This window comes from Exophiala viscosa (assembly GCF_022695815.1).
Source record: "Exophiala viscosa unplaced genomic scaffold EDD37scaffold_7, whole genome shotgun sequence".
Taxonomy (NCBI): Eukaryota; Fungi; Ascomycota; class Eurotiomycetes; order Chaetothyriales; family Herpotrichiellaceae; genus Exophiala; species Exophiala viscosa.
Window position 1 is genome coordinate 1 of NW_026944359.1, and position 15,438 is coordinate 15,438.

The window sequence follows — 15,438 nt, forward strand, 5'->3', positions numbered from 1 at the left end:
AGAGAGAGAGAGAGAGAGAGAGAGAGAGAGAGTGTGTGTGTGTGTGTTATGAATTGATATTCGAGTCTGAACACAGGATTCTAGAAAGATATTGAATAGAAGGAGGCCGAGCTTGAGAAAGGGACGCATCTATGTTTCAACCTGGATCAGCTCATGCGAACCTTTAAGTCAAGAACAGAATGTTTTGAATAGGCATTAGAGCACCGCCTAACATCGCCAACAGCATAGCAGATCTACCCTGATGACACAATGGAGCCTCCATCAACGATCAATTCTTCACCATTGATCCAGCTTGCCTTCTCGCTGGCCAAGAACACAACGGCTTCCGCGAGCTCCTCGGGGGATCCCCATCGATCCATGGGGGAAGCTTTGTAGACATCAGCCGGGTATGTTCCATTTCGGATGGCTAGTTCCACCACTGTTCAAGGTCAGAATCGTGCGTGGCATGTTCACCAGGGCGGAAAGATATCTCACGAGGTGTTTTGATATAGCCAGGACAGACAGAATTCACACGAATTCCATCTTTACCATACCCTACTGCATCGGTTCGGGAGATTCCCAGAACACCTGCCTTTGCTGCTGCATACTGAAAATCCAATCTCCCATCAGTACTACTCGTTGGTAAGGAATAAAGGTATACCGACCCCGCCAACGAGAGGATGAGAAACTCGTCCAAAGATGGACGAAATATTCACGATGGCGCCACGTTGGGCGGGTGTCCCTGATCTACAAGCAGTCAACGTATCGATCTTGCTCCTCAGGGGTTGACGCACCTTGGTTTCAACGTAAACTCTTGTTTCAAGAACTGCCTCAATTCGGCTCTTTCACAAAGCCATACCCCCCTGAGATCAATGTTTTGCACCCGGTCGTAAGACTCCACTTCCAGTTCATGGGTTCTGAGTCGAGGCTTCCCAGAGACTCCAGCATTATTGACGGCGTAGTGTATGGCCCCAAAGGCCTTGACGCCGCTATCCACCATTCGTTCTACATCGGCCTCTATCGAGACATCACACCCGACAAGACAGGTCTGCACACTATCGTCCAAGCTTTTGAGCTCCTCGGCAAGAGCCTTGAGCCCGTCGAGGTTGATATCGGCGACGACCAGTCTTGTACAGCCCTCTTTAACGAACGTGTGGGCAGTCGCACGACCAATGCCCGATGCAGCCCCTGTGATGAGCGCAACTCTGATCGGTTGTTGGCATCTGTCTTATCATGTTGGAGGACACACTCACCCTGTCATTCGATGTGGTGCTGGAGCCATCTTTCTTTCGCACTGCCCACCTGCTCCTTCAAGACTGGAAACACGTTCCAGGAAATCGTGGTCAACAGTGTGGGAACGAACGATAGTAACTTACACAGCTTAGTAGGCTGCCTTGTCGAGGATAACCTTCGCACCTGTCACGTATCCTTATACTGACGCATCATCATTGATCTACTTTTGTCCACATGACACTGGCTGTCGGACGCTTGCTTGTCTAGCGGTGACATAATTGAAGGGTGACAAAGACAGCTTCCGTGTCCAGACTCCACCCGCACCGTCGGATAATCGGCAAGGATCTCATTTCCCCGCCCGCTGGCTCATCACCGGTGTATTCGGTGGCGTTTCTAAGTTATTGGCCTGCGGGGCCCCGGCCAGGAGGTGAGTCAGAGATAGATATTCCACAGATCCCCCTGAAGACGACTTCTGTACCTTTGCTTAGGTGTGCTGCCCACCATTTCGACGAACAGCAGATCATGCCTTTACGACTCGCAGACAGTACGGACGCTGCCCAGTCAGCAATAGAGAAACGGTCAGTGACCTTTGATGTTCCATGAAGCCTGAAATTGTTCCCTGGGAGATAGTGACTAATTAAGCCCGCGTCCACCAGCCGAGCTCGAAATCGCGTGTCGCAGAAATCATTCCGGGAGCGTCAGGCTTTGCACATTCAACAATTAGAACGCCGGCTGGCCGACACAAGTCGTGATGAGAGCGTAAGATTGCGACTCTCTCAAGAGGGATCCGACAGCCTTCGTAAGGGGCTTCTGGCAGCACGTAAGCGCATCCGGGGTCTTGCTACCGCTCTCACAAGCGTTGCAGACGACATTGCCGTAGCTTTGGACTTGGAGGACGGTCCTACTCGGCAGAGCCACATCGACGATGCAAGTCCCGCAGATCTTATTGACGAAACAAGTGTCGAGATCGAGGCGCAACCTTCAGCTATGCCTACGGTCGCAACGCCTGAAAGTCAGTGCCTCCATAACATCGAAATTCAGCAACGCCCTCTCGGCTCATCAAACGATTTGCCAGCATACTCGACTTCTGCAGCAGGTTTCACACAGGAAACAACTATTGACCCTTACGTGGAACACGGCGGGGTGCTAGAATTCGCTTGCGAGTCACCCCCATCAAAGGCGCTAATATCCCACAGGCGGCCAATGGAAGAGGTCAATGGCCAATGTATACCCGAGAGCAGCAACATGCAGTCAGTTTTAGCCAGTTTGGATGCGTCCTGGTATATGCAGAGCGATGAATTCCAGACGATGCATCCCCCTATGGCGCACTCATACCCCCACGTCGCCCCTCGCGACAGCGAGCCGTCTCCCACGACCTATGCGCCGCGGATCACATTCCCACCAGGCAATCCCACTTTCCCTTCCACCTTCTCAGCGCATCTGGCTGCGTGCGAGTTTTTCATCAAACAGAACAAGATATATAAGCAGCGTCACCAGCCAGACTCCCACGAGGCGTAAGTAACCATCTTGGCCGCGTAACCCGCAATACTAACATTGGTCAGCTGGCCGAAACTGGTATCGAATATGGTGAACATGTTCATCAACACGGCGTGGCCCGAGATGCGCGTCTGGTGGGCATACATGCAATCCTCGGCTGCAGTCGAAAAGATTATGCGTTGGAGACTCGATCCGTGTATGGAGAGCTATGAGGCAATGAAAGAATGTCATCGACCGACAGCCATACAGTTGACCGTGGTCCACCCGGCAATCATCGACTGGCTATTTTTCCCTTCAGTCAGAGACCGTGTAGTGGAACTCTACTCATATAGCTGGATGCTGGATCAGCTCATGTGCGAGCTGTTGGCAGCCTACGTTGTCGAGGCTGACTTAAGCAAATTGATCACCGACCTAGGCGATGCTTCACCCAAAAGAGGGTATTTTCGAATCTGGGATCTCGTCCGGACAATTGCTCAAGAAGATGCAGACGACGGGACAACCACCAATATGGACCCTGACATGGTCTGGCGAGATCTACCTCTTGGGGTGCCTCTGAGTCTGTTCGAGCTTGACGAAGATGAATCCGAGGAAGAGTGGACTCCCATGTCGCTAGCACAAATCTTTCACTCTCGAAAAGCAGCGATCAGACTTTTCAAGCTCCTGCATATGGATGACCGGCAGTCAGTCAGGTTGGATCCCTTATTTGCTTTCAAGTATCCTGAACTTTGCGATGACCCGAGCATTTTGGCCCAAGGAATGGACTGCACGCTCAAGGTCAACAGCGTGCCTGTGCCCCTGCCAAAGCCGTTGACAAGAGCCACTATCATGAAATACAAGATGATGCTATGGAAGACTGTCACCTAGAAAGGGGACTTGTTATAATCATACGAAGTTTTAGCTTCTTGAAACCTTCTATGGTCTGGTCTAGGTTTGATTTGACCTTTGGTCTTTGGTTTAACTAATACATAAGAAACCCATTCTGCCTCTCTAACGGTCCTTGGACATACCTAGCACGGCACTCAATATCCTATATAACCGGACTCCGTACAGTCATACGGGGTTACTCGTCTTGTAATCCAGACATCCAAGCCGCTGTATTAAGGTCCGGGGCGGCACTCGTCCCAAGCCGTGTCCCCACTAAACCTGTCACACACGTGTGCTCCAGTACAGTCAACTGTTTGATGGCTGTGATTAATGATTCGACCCACCCATCAATCGACGGATTAAATATGGACTGAGCTCTAGATAATCGCCCTTTCCCCTTTCCTCCAAGTTCTACCTTGTCCACACGATCCCAGTTCTTGCCGCCACGCTACCCAGACCTTGACACTCTTCTTCATGCAAAGATGGCGCAACCGGGCCATGAGACCGAAAGACCCGTTACTGTCCTTGAACGGATAGAGCTCGAGCATATCGACGCAGAAGGAAGGGAAGATAACAAGCGTGCCGCGGCTTTGGGGACTGAAACGGACCTAGGCGCCAGCTATCTCCTGAATTTCAGGTTGTTCGGGAGCTTGTGCTCGATCTCTCTCGCAGCAATTACGGCTTATTGGGGCTTCAGTCCTCCAGCTGCGGTACTCACCTTCATAGCCGAAGACATCGGTAAGATGATCGTCTCTCGGACAACTCAGTCAGGGTAGTACTGAATTAGGATTAGGTACCAGCGGCGGCAACGAGAGTCTCTTCAGCATAGTGTGGACCATGTGCGCGGCCGTCACCATGTTGCTACTCGGCAGGCTGTCGGACAAGTTTGGCCGCCGGCCTTTCGTACTGTCTGCAACCGTGATATCAATAGTCGGCGCGATCATCGCAGCCACTGCAAAGACCATGAACGCCTTGATTGGAGCAAATGTACGTTATCTTCTTTTGTTCCGAGACCTTGATGAGCTGACAAACGTGAAAAAGGTTCTCCTGGGTCTCGCGGCTGGAATTCAGTCCTGTTACGCATTGCTGGTCGGCGAAATCGTGCCCAATAAGTACAAGTGGTTGGGTATCATGGTTGTCATTGTTCCCAGTCTGATTCCATCAGGATTTGGTGCCTACTTGGGTAAGACCCTCTGCCCAGGATGTCCGGCGGCGATTTTTCCACAGGCTGATCCGTAGCCGTGTTTAGCTCGCATGTTGGTCGAAAATTCCAGCTGGAGGTGGATATATTACATCCAGATCATTTTGATGACTTGTGCCTTGGGCCTGCAAATCATTTTCTACAAACCCCCCAACTTCAAACAACTCCACGGCGAAAGAAGCTTTAGAAGAGAGTTGATGCGAGTCGATTATGTGGGCATTTTTCTGCTCGTCTCGGGCCTGTCTATGTTCTTGCTGGGAGTGTCCTGGGGTAAGGTGCCACGAGCTGCTTGTGATATCAAGGCAAAGATGCTAACGAAATACATAGGAGGTCAACCCACACCGTGGAAATCGGCCAAGATTATTAGCCTCATCGTTGTTGGCGGTTGTCTCCTGTTGATTTTATGTTTCTGGGGTATGGTCTTTCCGAAACTCTCCCAAGTCAATCCATCTTTTGCTTACCATGTTCAGACGTTTATTCAAAAACTCCGAACCCGATTATCCCGGTCCGGGCATGGAAAGACCTTAGGGGATTTGCGCCTCTCGCTTGCATTTCTGGAGCTGCTGGGGCGATGTATGTTGCCCCGGTCATCATCTGGCCTGCGCGTAAGCATAACAGTGACTACAAAATCGATTTAGGCTAACTGGTTCCCACTAGAGGTGGTTCGAGTATACGGATCGCACTTCACTGGCTGGAAAGCTGAGGCATGGACGACGGTAAGTCTCGAACACCAGTGGTACGCACGATCTAGGCCAAGAAGCTCATTACTTTCTTCTACTCACACAGACTACTATCGCTTTTGGCTTGACTTCAGGCATGTTGTTCTTCGGCTTCTTTTTCCACATCATGAAGCGGATTAAATACCAACTTCTCTTCGAAGCGGTTCTTTCGACCACATTTATTGGAGCTCTGGCTTCCTGCGGACGTAACGACTTATCGGCAGCCATCGCCTTTTCCACAATCGGCAGCTTCCCAGTCGGCGCCATGGAGGTCACTCCACAGGTTGTGGTCCAAATGGACTCTCCAGATGGCGAGATAGGAGTATTCTACGGTAAGCTTGGTCCTTCAGCAATGAGCCTTTGCTGACAGTCGATCAGCTTTCATGAATGCATTCCGGACAGCTTGTGGTGCCGTCTTCACGGCAGTGTTTCTCGCAATACTAAACAGCAAGACCGGTCCGAAAATCGCAGAGATGGTGCCCCCCGCAGCTGTTGCGGCCGGCCTTCCTCGTTCATCTCTAACCGCGCTTACCAATGCCCTGGCCCAGGGAACTGGTAGTGCACTGGCAAGCGTCCCCGGCATGACAGAATCGATTGAGCTGGCCGTCAACAACGCTCTCGCAGATGCGTACTCCGCAGCGTACGCGTATGTATACTACGCGGCCATCGCCGTCGGCTGCATCGCCATCATTAGCGCATTAGTATTGAGAGACTACGACGACAGAATGACCAACCACGTCGCAAAACAAATGTACCATGGCGACAGGAACATCGACGTGCTGGCTACAAATGAGAAGGAGCCTGTCGAGCACACCGAGGAAGGAGCGTGAGCGGTCCTAGAACCGCAGGCCTGCGGTCTTGAGATCTATTCGGAAGTGTGAGCTGGTCGAGCATCTCGTCCTAGTTTGGAACACTCCATACAATATTTACAATCAGGGCGTGTTGAGCATGAACGGCATATTGGAGACACCCAGCCAATGGCGGTTGTTGTAAATTTACCGGCCCTTTCAATCTTCCCAAAAGTACACATCAGGCGCTGTGTTGTCGTAGATCTGAGTATAAATTCGATCTGTTTCTGGACTTCCTGTCTCTACGCTGCTGCCCATGAAATTCATCAAGACGCTGGAGATTGCAGCTCAATCTCCCTCCAAAGCATTCGTGGCGATTCACTGGAAAGCAAACTCGCCGGCAACGTGGGGGTCATCACTGTTGCGGCTTTTGGAACCGGTGTCGAGGCTGCTGAGCATTGTCTGCCACACGTGTCGTCTTGGTCTTAACTGTGCGCGACATGAATAGGTCGAAGCTGGTCTCCTTGGAAACCTGGAGCCAGGCCATGTCTGGCTCATCGAGATTGATCTATACCCCTTTCACAGTTCATTTACAAATAACGTCTACTTTCAAACCTTTTGGTCAACCTCACCACAAATTGCACGGGAGACTTTGCCATTGTTCGTGGACTTTGGGGATTCAAACTGCTTTAAAGGGACCGAAACGCAAGCCACGTCCAGATGAGTAAGACGCGCATCTGAATTCAATATTCTAATCGGCCCAAACTGCGAAAGGCGTGTACCCAGCATTCTTCGATGCCATTGCTGTGGCGGGATACGGAGTTCGGCGACCAGAGCTTGCCCGAGTTCTCCGAAGGAAGGGCTGTGCAAAGGCTGACCGAGGCTGAGTGACATTCTCGTTGTCAAAACGTCCGTCTTTCAAGGCCAATGGCCTTGACATTTTGTTGATTGTATCTTCGAATCGATGTACGAAGCACGGTGAGCATGGAAAGCTTGATTCCATATACTTTCTGCTGACATTGTTTAGGCGGCGGAGGTCATCCTTGCAAAAACTGTGAGCGCCAACAACGATCATGCTCATATCCAGAGTCGCGCCGGGGGAAACGTGCCAAGAGCTCTGGTCCTAAAGCAATTCCTATGCCTAGTGGCTATTGGCCGGCACCTATTCTGCCTCCAACACCATCATGCATGTCCGCGGAGGTGTACGACGAGATTCGAGACGAGGCCGGTCAGAACCGTGGCTCAACTCTTCCAACTTCTACTCCTCTGTTGCCACAAAGTGCAACTGATTGGCTACCTAATCTTGCCTCTCCGACATGCTCAAAGGACAACAGGTCAGAGGCTCATGATCCTGAAGAAGGTGTCCTTCCTCTTCATCAAGTCAATTGGGAGCATCACGGACCTTGGTCTTGGGCCTCGATCTGCTCGCATCCAGGTCAGAAGTGGGTCTGCCAGAAGACAGGCTCAGGCGAATTTGCCGACATTGCCAGTGGTCTCGTCAAGACGTGGAGCCGAAGATTGAAGATGAAGCGCTTCCAAAGTCTGAAAGACAGAAATCCCGAGCCAGACTCGGCATCTGCAATGGCTTACGTTGCAGGTATTTCTCCCTATCTTCTCGAATGATATCACCTCTGAATTTTTGATAAGCCTATTTCGAGCGATCTTACGATGCTGTATTCGGAGTGGTGCATCGTCCAACTTTTGAAGCTCGGTTGCGCACCCATCTTGCACAGGTAGGAACCAGTCACGCCGAGGATCCTTCGTAGTTCGCTCTGCGAAATATAGTCTATGCCTTAGGCTGCAGGTCTTTGGGGGCAACCGATCCTTCCTTGACGTTTCTCCAAGCTGGCAAACGATCAAGAGCTTTCTTTCAAAATGCGCTGTCTGTACTTGGCGAGATGATCCTAGGTCGTTCTGGATTTACTGCTGTCCAGGCTCTTGTCCTCATGGTACGTGGACTCCAGTTCCAGAGGCTGGACGGGGAAAGTCCATTACTTGTGGATTGTGGGAAATGCTCACACTACAATAGGGGTTTTACGCCGAAGGGCTCGGAAGTCATGCGATTGAATACCCATTGGCTATAAACGCCGTTCAACTAGCTCTTGCAAAGGGGTTGCACCGGGCACCTTCTCGATCCTGGAATCTGCCAGAGGCAGATATATTGACCAGAAGTTGGCTCTGGTGGGCAGTTTACTGTCTGGAAAAGCAGATCGTCCAAAGAAGTGGTCGGCCATCAACCATTGACGACGACAACATCAGCACTCCAATACCGCTCAAGGCACCTCCAGGCAGTTTAATCGATGTGGAGGTTTTTACATTGTTCATCAGGAATGCACAAATCCCCAGCCAGATCGCCAAGCGGATAATGTCGGTGAAAGCCTCTCGACAGTCTCCAGCGGAAGCCATGCAAACTGTGAGAGATATTCACAACCGGTTGCAAAAGCTCCTGGAGTCTATTCCTCCAAGTCTCCAGGATAAATCCTATCCATCAACACCTCGTCACCTTTACAGTATCTACCTCCACTTCTCCATCTGGGGCAATTTCGTGGCGGCACATATCATTTTTTCTACCCCTGGGTTGCAGTTCGTTTCCGTTCCGAGTCCGATCCTGCTGTTCGAAACCAAGTCATACATTCTGCCGAGACTGTCGCTTACGCCGCCAGGCAGATTATCTTGGTCCTAAGAACGATCACGACGGATGCCGCCATAGCTCATTGGCTGGCATTCTACTTCCCAATCTATGCTCATACGAACCTTCTTATGTACATACTGATGGACCCATCTCAATCTAGCGCCACAGGGGACCTCGCACTACTCGACATTTGTGCGGGCCACTTCGGTCATGTTGAGCATGCAACCAGTACTGAAATGTCGTTCCACTTTCCACGGGATTCGGCAGCCCTTTGTGCAAAGGTCGTAAGGGCCGCAATGCAAGCCGACAGGGATAACGTCACGGTCCCAGTAACACCCCAGGCATTGTCTGCTTTGGAAGACGCAGAGATGTCGATTGGAACTGCTGATGTGGGCAACGGAACGGATCTGCGGTTGTTTCTAGAGCCGCATAACCCGGTTAGTACAACCTCAGTACACAAATACTGACCACGCTAATAATGTCGCTTTTTCCAGGACAATTCTTTCAATCCGATGGAATTTGACATGGAGTCTTGGAACATTTTTCCTTCCATCGACATTACGGATGATCTTGACACAGCGTATGCGGGGTGGGAGGAATAACATTACGCTACCTGGCAAGGCTGACTTCTTCGTGGTCGTTTTCGACTACAACGTTGACTTTGCTCCCAACAGTTCCACAGCTGCATTGCTGATGCAACCTTTCCCAGTCTCCTTCACCTTTGCTCTGTAGATCACCTTCCTTCCCTCCTTCCACATCTCCGTCACAATGGTCTGGCCTGGCAAGACTGTTCCACTGAACCTCACCTTGATGTTCTTGAACGGACCATAAGTCTCAAAGACGTGCTTTCCAGTAATGCCAAAAGTGGCCAGACCATGCAAGATGGGTACTTTGAAGCCGCCTACCGACGAGAACTTTGGGTCGATATGGAGAGGGTTCTTATCGCCCATGAGCCGATACAGTGCTGCAATGTCTTCTGACGTCTTTTCTTCGACAACGTGATCTGGTGCACGAGTAGGCGGGTCGTTCGGAGCAGTAGCGGCGCCTCGATCAGAAGGCTTCTTCTGGCCGCCAAAACCACCAGAGCCACGGATGAAGGCGAGGGATTCGGTGTAGAAGAGTGGCTTCCCGGCACCATCGAACGTCGTGCTACCGCGCCTGACGAGTGCAGCGTTTCCCTTGTCCACCACCTCAATCAGATGTGCCTCGGTCTTCGTGGTACCTGATGTCGGAATGGGAATTGTTTGATTTCGAGATACTGTTCCCCATGCAGGAGCATTCTCTGGTCATAGTTGGGAATGATGTCCTTAGTTTGCCAGGGAACAGTGGAGTGATAATTTGGGACGATGCCAAAGGTCGGGAGAGCTTGAAAATTGTTGGAGTTCTCGTAAACCAGGTCGAGCTGTGTACAACGGGCACCAAGGGACAAGTTGTAAAGAATCACATCTCGGTCGGAATAGGTATAGGTCGTTGGCGTTGGTTTCATGGAGATAGCATTTTGGATCTTAGTGATGTACTTCCTGTTTGCGCGATCTTCTTGAGACAGGCTCTTAGCCAGAGGTGGAAATTAGTCGTGTGCAACAGAGTGGACTCCCTGGAAACTTACAATCTTTGGGTTCCTAAGAATGTTCTCCATCGACCACCGACCTCCATCCTGCGGTGTATCAGGGTTGTCGGCTTTTCCATTGTCGAAGTTACAGATCTCGGGGAATGCCTAGACATTGTTAAGCATGCAGCCCAGTAGTGGCTTCTTTGAGATACGGGACTCACCTCGGCCAGCTTTTCCACAGTGGGAATGTCCTGGTCGACAGGGAATTCCACGCCTCTGGCTCTTTGCCACCTTGTTGCGGCAAACCAGCCACTGCCGGCTTCATATAGCTGCCCCATACTTGGCGGCTTCTCGCTGCAAAGCGCGGCGACAAGTGGTGCAACGTAGTCGGGCTTCACGGCCTTAACATCCTCTTCTGCCCAAACTGTGCGGGTCATGTTCGTGCCAGCAGAGGGAGCCACGGCATTGACCACGATATTGTATTTGGCACCTTCTCGAGCCGTCGTCTTCGTGAAGCCGATAAGGCCGCATTTCTGCAGTGGACGTTAGCGTACTCGTAGGCATTCCTTAGCATGTCACTGACCGCGGCTGCATAATTTGCTTGCCCAAAGTTGCCATATATGCCGGATGTACTGGTGATGTTCACTATACGTCCGAACCTTTGCTTCGTCATATGAGGCCAGGCCGCCCTTGTGAGAAGAAAGGCTGAGCGTAGATGGATGCTCATCACCGCCAACCATTCCGCGTCAGTCATATTCACGAAAGCTTTGTCACGAAGGATCCCAGCATTGTTGACAAGAACATCGATCCGCCCATAAGTGTCGAGAACCTTTCGAATCAAGGCCTCGCCTTCTTCCACCGACATTGTGAGCCCAAGAGCGTCACCACCCGCCGACTTGATCTCATCAGCAACTTTGTCTGCATTTTTAACATCGTTGACAACCACTCGTGCTCCTAGCTTGGCAAATTCGATGGCGTAAGCACGACCTAAGCCTGCACCTCCGCCTGTGACAAGTACAACCCTACCCTTGAAGCTGACTTGACCAGCAGGGACATCGCTCGACTTTGGCAAAGCGGAGGTCTCGTCGTAAAGTGCCTTGGCACGAATAGCTCCATCTGGATAGTCTGCGCCAGTCCAGTCCACGATTTTCGAGTAGTTCTGCAGAACCAGATCCGGGCTCAAGGTTTCAGGGTGAGCGAGAAAGCCTTTGCTTCGCTCCCACCTGATCTTGCTGTAGTGGCCCGCGGCAGCCTCGAAAATACTTCCACTCTCCTTACAATTCTGGCTCACCAATACACCAACCAAGGGTACGACCCAGTCGGGCTTCATGACTTCCATCATGTCTGACGTCCACACCGTTTGCGTGAGTCGACTTGCTGCTGACGGCGCAAGCACATTGCAGTAGATATTGTATTTTGCTCCTTCCTTTGCCAGTGTTTCGTTGAAACCAACCAGTGCCATCTTCGCGGCTGCATAGTTTGCCTGTCCGAAATTGCCGAAGAGGCCCGATGATGAGGAGGTGTTGATGATTCTGCCGTACCTTTGTTTTCGCATGTGAGGCCATGCCGCCCGTGCAGTTTTCATGGCGCCGTGAACGTGAACGTCCATGATGATATCCCAGTCCTCGGTTTTCATGTTTCTCAATGTTATGTCACGAAGGACGCCAGCGTTATTGATCAGTATGTCCACTCTTCCAAAGGCATCAATGGCCGTCCTAATGATGTTCTCGCCATTTTGAACAGGGTCGTAGTTGGCCACAGCCATGCCACCAGCATTTGTAATCTCCTTGACGACAACATCAGCAACCCTGGAGTCACCTCGTCCCCCGGCATCGCTACCATTGAAGGTTCCTCCGAGATCGTTGACGACGACCTTCGCCCCACGAGAAGCTAAGAATTTGGCGTACTGCTTTCCTAGGCCGTTGCCGGCGCCGGTAACGACGGCGACTTGATTATCGTACCGAATTTGAGATGTCATGGCTACCAATTTGATAACAAGATCCGGACGTCGCTCCCATGAGAATGCGAGTCTTGTAGTTTCATATGAACATGGCACCGAGGCAACTTCCGGTACCACCGCGGTAGGCTTGGGACCGATCAGGAGACCGAGATCGAGGCCTCGGACGTGCCTCGGATGTGCATGTTCGACCCCGCACAATCGAGGTACCCCGGACTTTCATTCTGAACCTAATACCTCACAGGACGCTTCTGCCACTGCATGGCGCCCAAGGTAGAATGCGAAGTCGGCTGCACAGCGCAATGGCCAGAAGGTATATATTACTAGCAGTGATGTGATATGGATCGGCTACCTGGCAATTGTGAAACCGCCGTCCACTCTGATATCTGCGCCATTGATCATGGCGCTTTCATCGCGGCAAAGAAACTCGATGGCATGAGCAATCTCTGAAGGCTCACTGAATCTTCCCGTCGGAATCTGAGCAAGATGCTTCTCCTTCTTTGCCTCATCTGCCCATGCTTTTGCGGCCAGTGGCGTCCACGTGACCGTAGGGCTCACAGTGTTTGCTGTTATGCCTTTGCCACCCCATTCGCTTGCCATGCATTTGGTATGCCCAATGAGTCCGGCCTTTGATGCACAATATGCTCCATGCCCGTCCAATGCAACGTGGGCAGCCTGCGAGGCGATGCTGACGATCCGGCCTGGTGGCGCCTTCCCCTCTCCAAGTTTCGAAACCTTAGATTGATATAAACGGAAGAAGGCATTGCTGGTTATGAAAGGACCAAGTAGGTTGGGCAGAAAGTTCTTCAGTGCTTCTTCGGCGGAGGTGTCCTCTAGTGGTTGGACTGAGACATAACCTGCAGCATTTACCAAGATGGACGGGAATGCATCCAGTCGACCAATCTGCTGAAAGACGTGATTCACGGAAGACTCCGAAGTAATGTCACATTCGAAGGTGTAGACATTTTCCGGCGTTCCGCTGTCGAAGACCCGTGTGAGCGTGTCTTTGACTCTGGAAACTTCAAAAGGGGCGTATAAGAGCGCAACTTCAGCGCCCAAGTCTCGAAGACGAGAAGCTGTCGCAGATCCCAGCCCGCCTGTGCTAGTCAGCGAGACGGTTATGCGCCATTTGAGGCACTAGACATACCGATTCCGCCGGCAATAATCGCCAGGCGCCCAGCGTACGCCATGATGAGTAGGACTCACAATTGATACTGTTTAGAGTTATGTGCGCGTGAAAGACTTCGGTCAAGTAAGCTACGCCGGACATGAACGGCCTATCAGCCTAACTACTCCAATACGGTGATGCCAACAATGTCCTCATTTCCCCGCACTTCGAAGCCATTGCCTATGTTTATAGACGGCCTTAGACACTTGGCATGCTCAACAGATCAAAATCCGTCGCTCAAGCAGCATCTCAGATTGAACCCGCCTAAAATCCTTGAAGAATGATGCAGAGAGGAATGGCGAGGCCAAAACCGTTAGTAAAAGCTCACAAGACCATACTTGCTGAACTTGACCACGGCAGGAACGCCAGATATCAGTGCGGATGAATTAGCTACTCTCCTATGCCATTGTCAAGTCCTGATGATGATGCTCAGCAAGGAAAAATCGACTTGCAGGCCTTTCGCGAGGAGCATGGCCTTCATGTTTGGGTACAGACGCAACTTTGCATCAGCTGCATCCTCTCCTTCGACACATCATGGTCGAATCTATCAGGCTCGTGCGACCATTACTGGGGCCCACAAAGTCTTTCAGCTCGGGCTGAACATAACACACGTTGCTTTGGTACATGACCTGAACAACTCATTCCTCCTCGGAAGGGTCAGAACCACCCACATCCAACGATGGAAACCCCACCCCTACTTGACCTGCGTATGCCCGGTCCGATGCCAGACAGCCAGCCGCTTCCCACAGCCCTGACAGCGATGCACTACATTCTTCAACCCACTAATCATATAGGGGATAAACGTGAAGATGACAAAGGGAAAGAAAGCGCAACAAGCGAAAGCGTGATTCATGTTCCCAGCAGACAACGACGTCGCCGTCTGGCCACGTTTCCCACAGTAAGGACAGTCCACCAGTGCCGGTATGTGGCCCAGATCGCCCAGCGGCGTTGGTGCCTGGTAATAAATATGCCCGTCTGGTGCTTTGACAGTGGGCCATTCACTCGTTGCGTTAGGCACTGGGTCTGGTGCAATGACCGGCGCTGTTGGTGCCGAGTATTGTCTTTTAAAACAGGGTAACAAAGTCAGCATAACTCCCGCTTGCCAAATATTGGAGAAAGTGTTTTTGCTCACTCTGTCGTCGTCGGCGCGAGAGCACCTGAATGATGACTTTCCATGCCTGATGTGCGATTCGGACTCACTGGGGTCATCTGATATGGTGGCAGCGCTGTTGGACCCCCAGAGTCAGCATTTAAGGATATTGCTTAACCCAAGATATTCACCTCGGGCACAATGGAGGGAGGACACGTACATCGATCTTCAAGTTCCGTCGACATCGGCGCCATGTTGTTCAGTCCGGCAGTTCTGACACTCGGTGCTCTTAATGGTGCGTTTCTTCCCATCTTCTCAATGCCGATTCAGCAATGATAAAACTATTTAAGCTTGGAGTTATTGTTGCAGCCTAGAGGCTGGTTTAAGCATCTAGATAGTGATCGCGTTTTTGGACCCCAAAATAGTATTTATGGCTGAGTCAGGCAGAAGCATTCTTTGGCTTTTATGGGGAGCTCTGCATTTAAAGCTTCAAAGCTTGACACGAGCAACAGGTGCACAAGTGCCACGGACATGACGAACGCGAGTCTCAAGCTACGGAGATTCTTGAAACGTCTTGTGGAAGGATCTGATTTGCTTAGCTGGTCGGTTTCGGCTCGCTTGCTGCCGCAAACTCGTGTGGTTTGTCGAGTTTTCGTACTCGCGTTGCAAGGCTGTGGAACCCCTGACCCACAAACGTCATTTGGGAGGCTGTGCAGCTGTGTAGCTAAATCTGGAAATCCTGCGATTAACCTACAAGAAAC

At 51.3% G+C, this 15,438-nt stretch overlaps 7 protein-coding genes across 7 annotated transcripts; 3 read left to right on the forward strand and 4 right to left on the reverse strand.

Moving 5' to 3' along the window:
• On the reverse strand, nt 1-1,459 carry EDD37DRAFT_633006 (uncharacterized protein). The gene is made up of 5 exons (XM_062816760.1): nt 1,233-1,459; nt 774-1,184; nt 645-726; nt 475-586; nt 1-418 (listed from the first exon to the last, which is right to left on the reverse strand). Exons 1-5 carry the CDS (start codon nt 1,259-1,261, stop codon nt 234-236), a joined length of 819 nt encoding a protein of 272 aa, XP_062668697.1. The 5' UTR covers nt 1,262-1,459; the 3' UTR covers nt 1-233.
• Nucleotides 1,460-1,679: 220 nt separating this feature from the next.
• Nucleotides 1,680-3,695, forward strand: EDD37DRAFT_633014 (uncharacterized protein). The gene is made up of 3 exons (XM_062816761.1): nt 1,680-1,790; nt 1,869-2,726; nt 2,775-3,695. The coding sequence occupies exons 1-3, from the start codon at nt 1,735-1,737 to the stop codon at nt 3,571-3,573; spliced, it is 1,713 nt and encodes a 570-aa protein (XP_062668698.1). The 5' UTR covers nt 1,680-1,734; the 3' UTR covers nt 3,574-3,695.
• A 298-nt stretch (nt 3,696-3,993) lies between these two features.
• Nucleotides 3,994-6,523, forward strand: EDD37DRAFT_666622 (fungal trichothecene efflux pump). The gene is made up of 9 exons (XM_062819279.1): nt 3,994-4,311; nt 4,367-4,560; nt 4,615-4,756; nt 4,823-5,044; nt 5,102-5,188; nt 5,245-5,379; nt 5,432-5,490; nt 5,561-5,825; nt 5,872-6,523. The coding sequence occupies exons 1-9, from the start codon at nt 4,056-4,058 to the stop codon at nt 6,321-6,323; spliced, it is 1,812 nt and encodes a 603-aa protein (XP_062668699.1). The 5' UTR covers nt 3,994-4,055; the 3' UTR covers nt 6,324-6,523.
• An 895-nt stretch (nt 6,524-7,418) lies between these two features.
• On the forward strand, nt 7,419-9,380 carry EDD37DRAFT_610135 (fungal-specific transcription factor domain-containing protein; the record flags this gene model as incomplete). Its single annotated transcript, XM_062815182.1, has 5 exons — nt 7,419-7,878; nt 7,929-8,014; nt 8,048-8,230; nt 8,311-8,694; nt 8,793-9,380. The coding sequence occupies 5 exons, from the start codon at nt 7,419-7,421 to the stop codon at nt 9,378-9,380; spliced, it is 1,701 nt and encodes a 566-aa protein (XP_062668700.1).
• A 180-nt stretch (nt 9,381-9,560) lies between these two features.
• EDD37DRAFT_651007 (peroxisomal hydratase-dehydrogenase-epimerase) lies at nt 9,561-12,440 on the reverse strand (the record flags this gene model as incomplete). Its single annotated transcript, XM_062818307.1, has 5 exons — nt 9,561-10,091; nt 10,136-10,462; nt 10,520-10,627; nt 10,684-10,995; nt 11,046-12,440. 5 exons carry the CDS (start codon nt 12,438-12,440, stop codon nt 9,561-9,563), a joined length of 2,673 nt encoding a protein of 890 aa, XP_062668701.1.
• A 283-nt stretch (nt 12,441-12,723) lies between these two features.
• Nucleotides 12,724-13,654, reverse strand: EDD37DRAFT_687207 (short chain dehydrogenase). The gene is made up of 2 exons (XM_062819934.1): nt 13,567-13,654; nt 12,724-13,516 (listed from the first exon to the last, which is right to left on the reverse strand). The coding sequence occupies exons 1-2, from the start codon at nt 13,607-13,609 to the stop codon at nt 12,768-12,770; spliced, it is 792 nt and encodes a 263-aa protein (XP_062668702.1). The 5' UTR covers nt 13,610-13,654; the 3' UTR covers nt 12,724-12,767.
• A 594-nt stretch (nt 13,655-14,248) lies between these two features.
• EDD37DRAFT_443919 (LITAF-like zinc ribbon domain-containing protein) lies at nt 14,249-15,296 on the reverse strand. Its single transcript, XM_062812800.1, has 3 exons — nt 14,898-15,296; nt 14,720-14,813; nt 14,249-14,648 (listed from the first exon to the last, which is right to left on the reverse strand). The coding sequence occupies exons 1-3, from the start codon at nt 14,986-14,988 to the stop codon at nt 14,282-14,284; spliced, it is 552 nt and encodes a 183-aa protein (XP_062668703.1). The 5' UTR covers nt 14,989-15,296; the 3' UTR covers nt 14,249-14,281.
• Between the last annotated feature and the right edge of the window lie 142 nt (nt 15,297-15,438).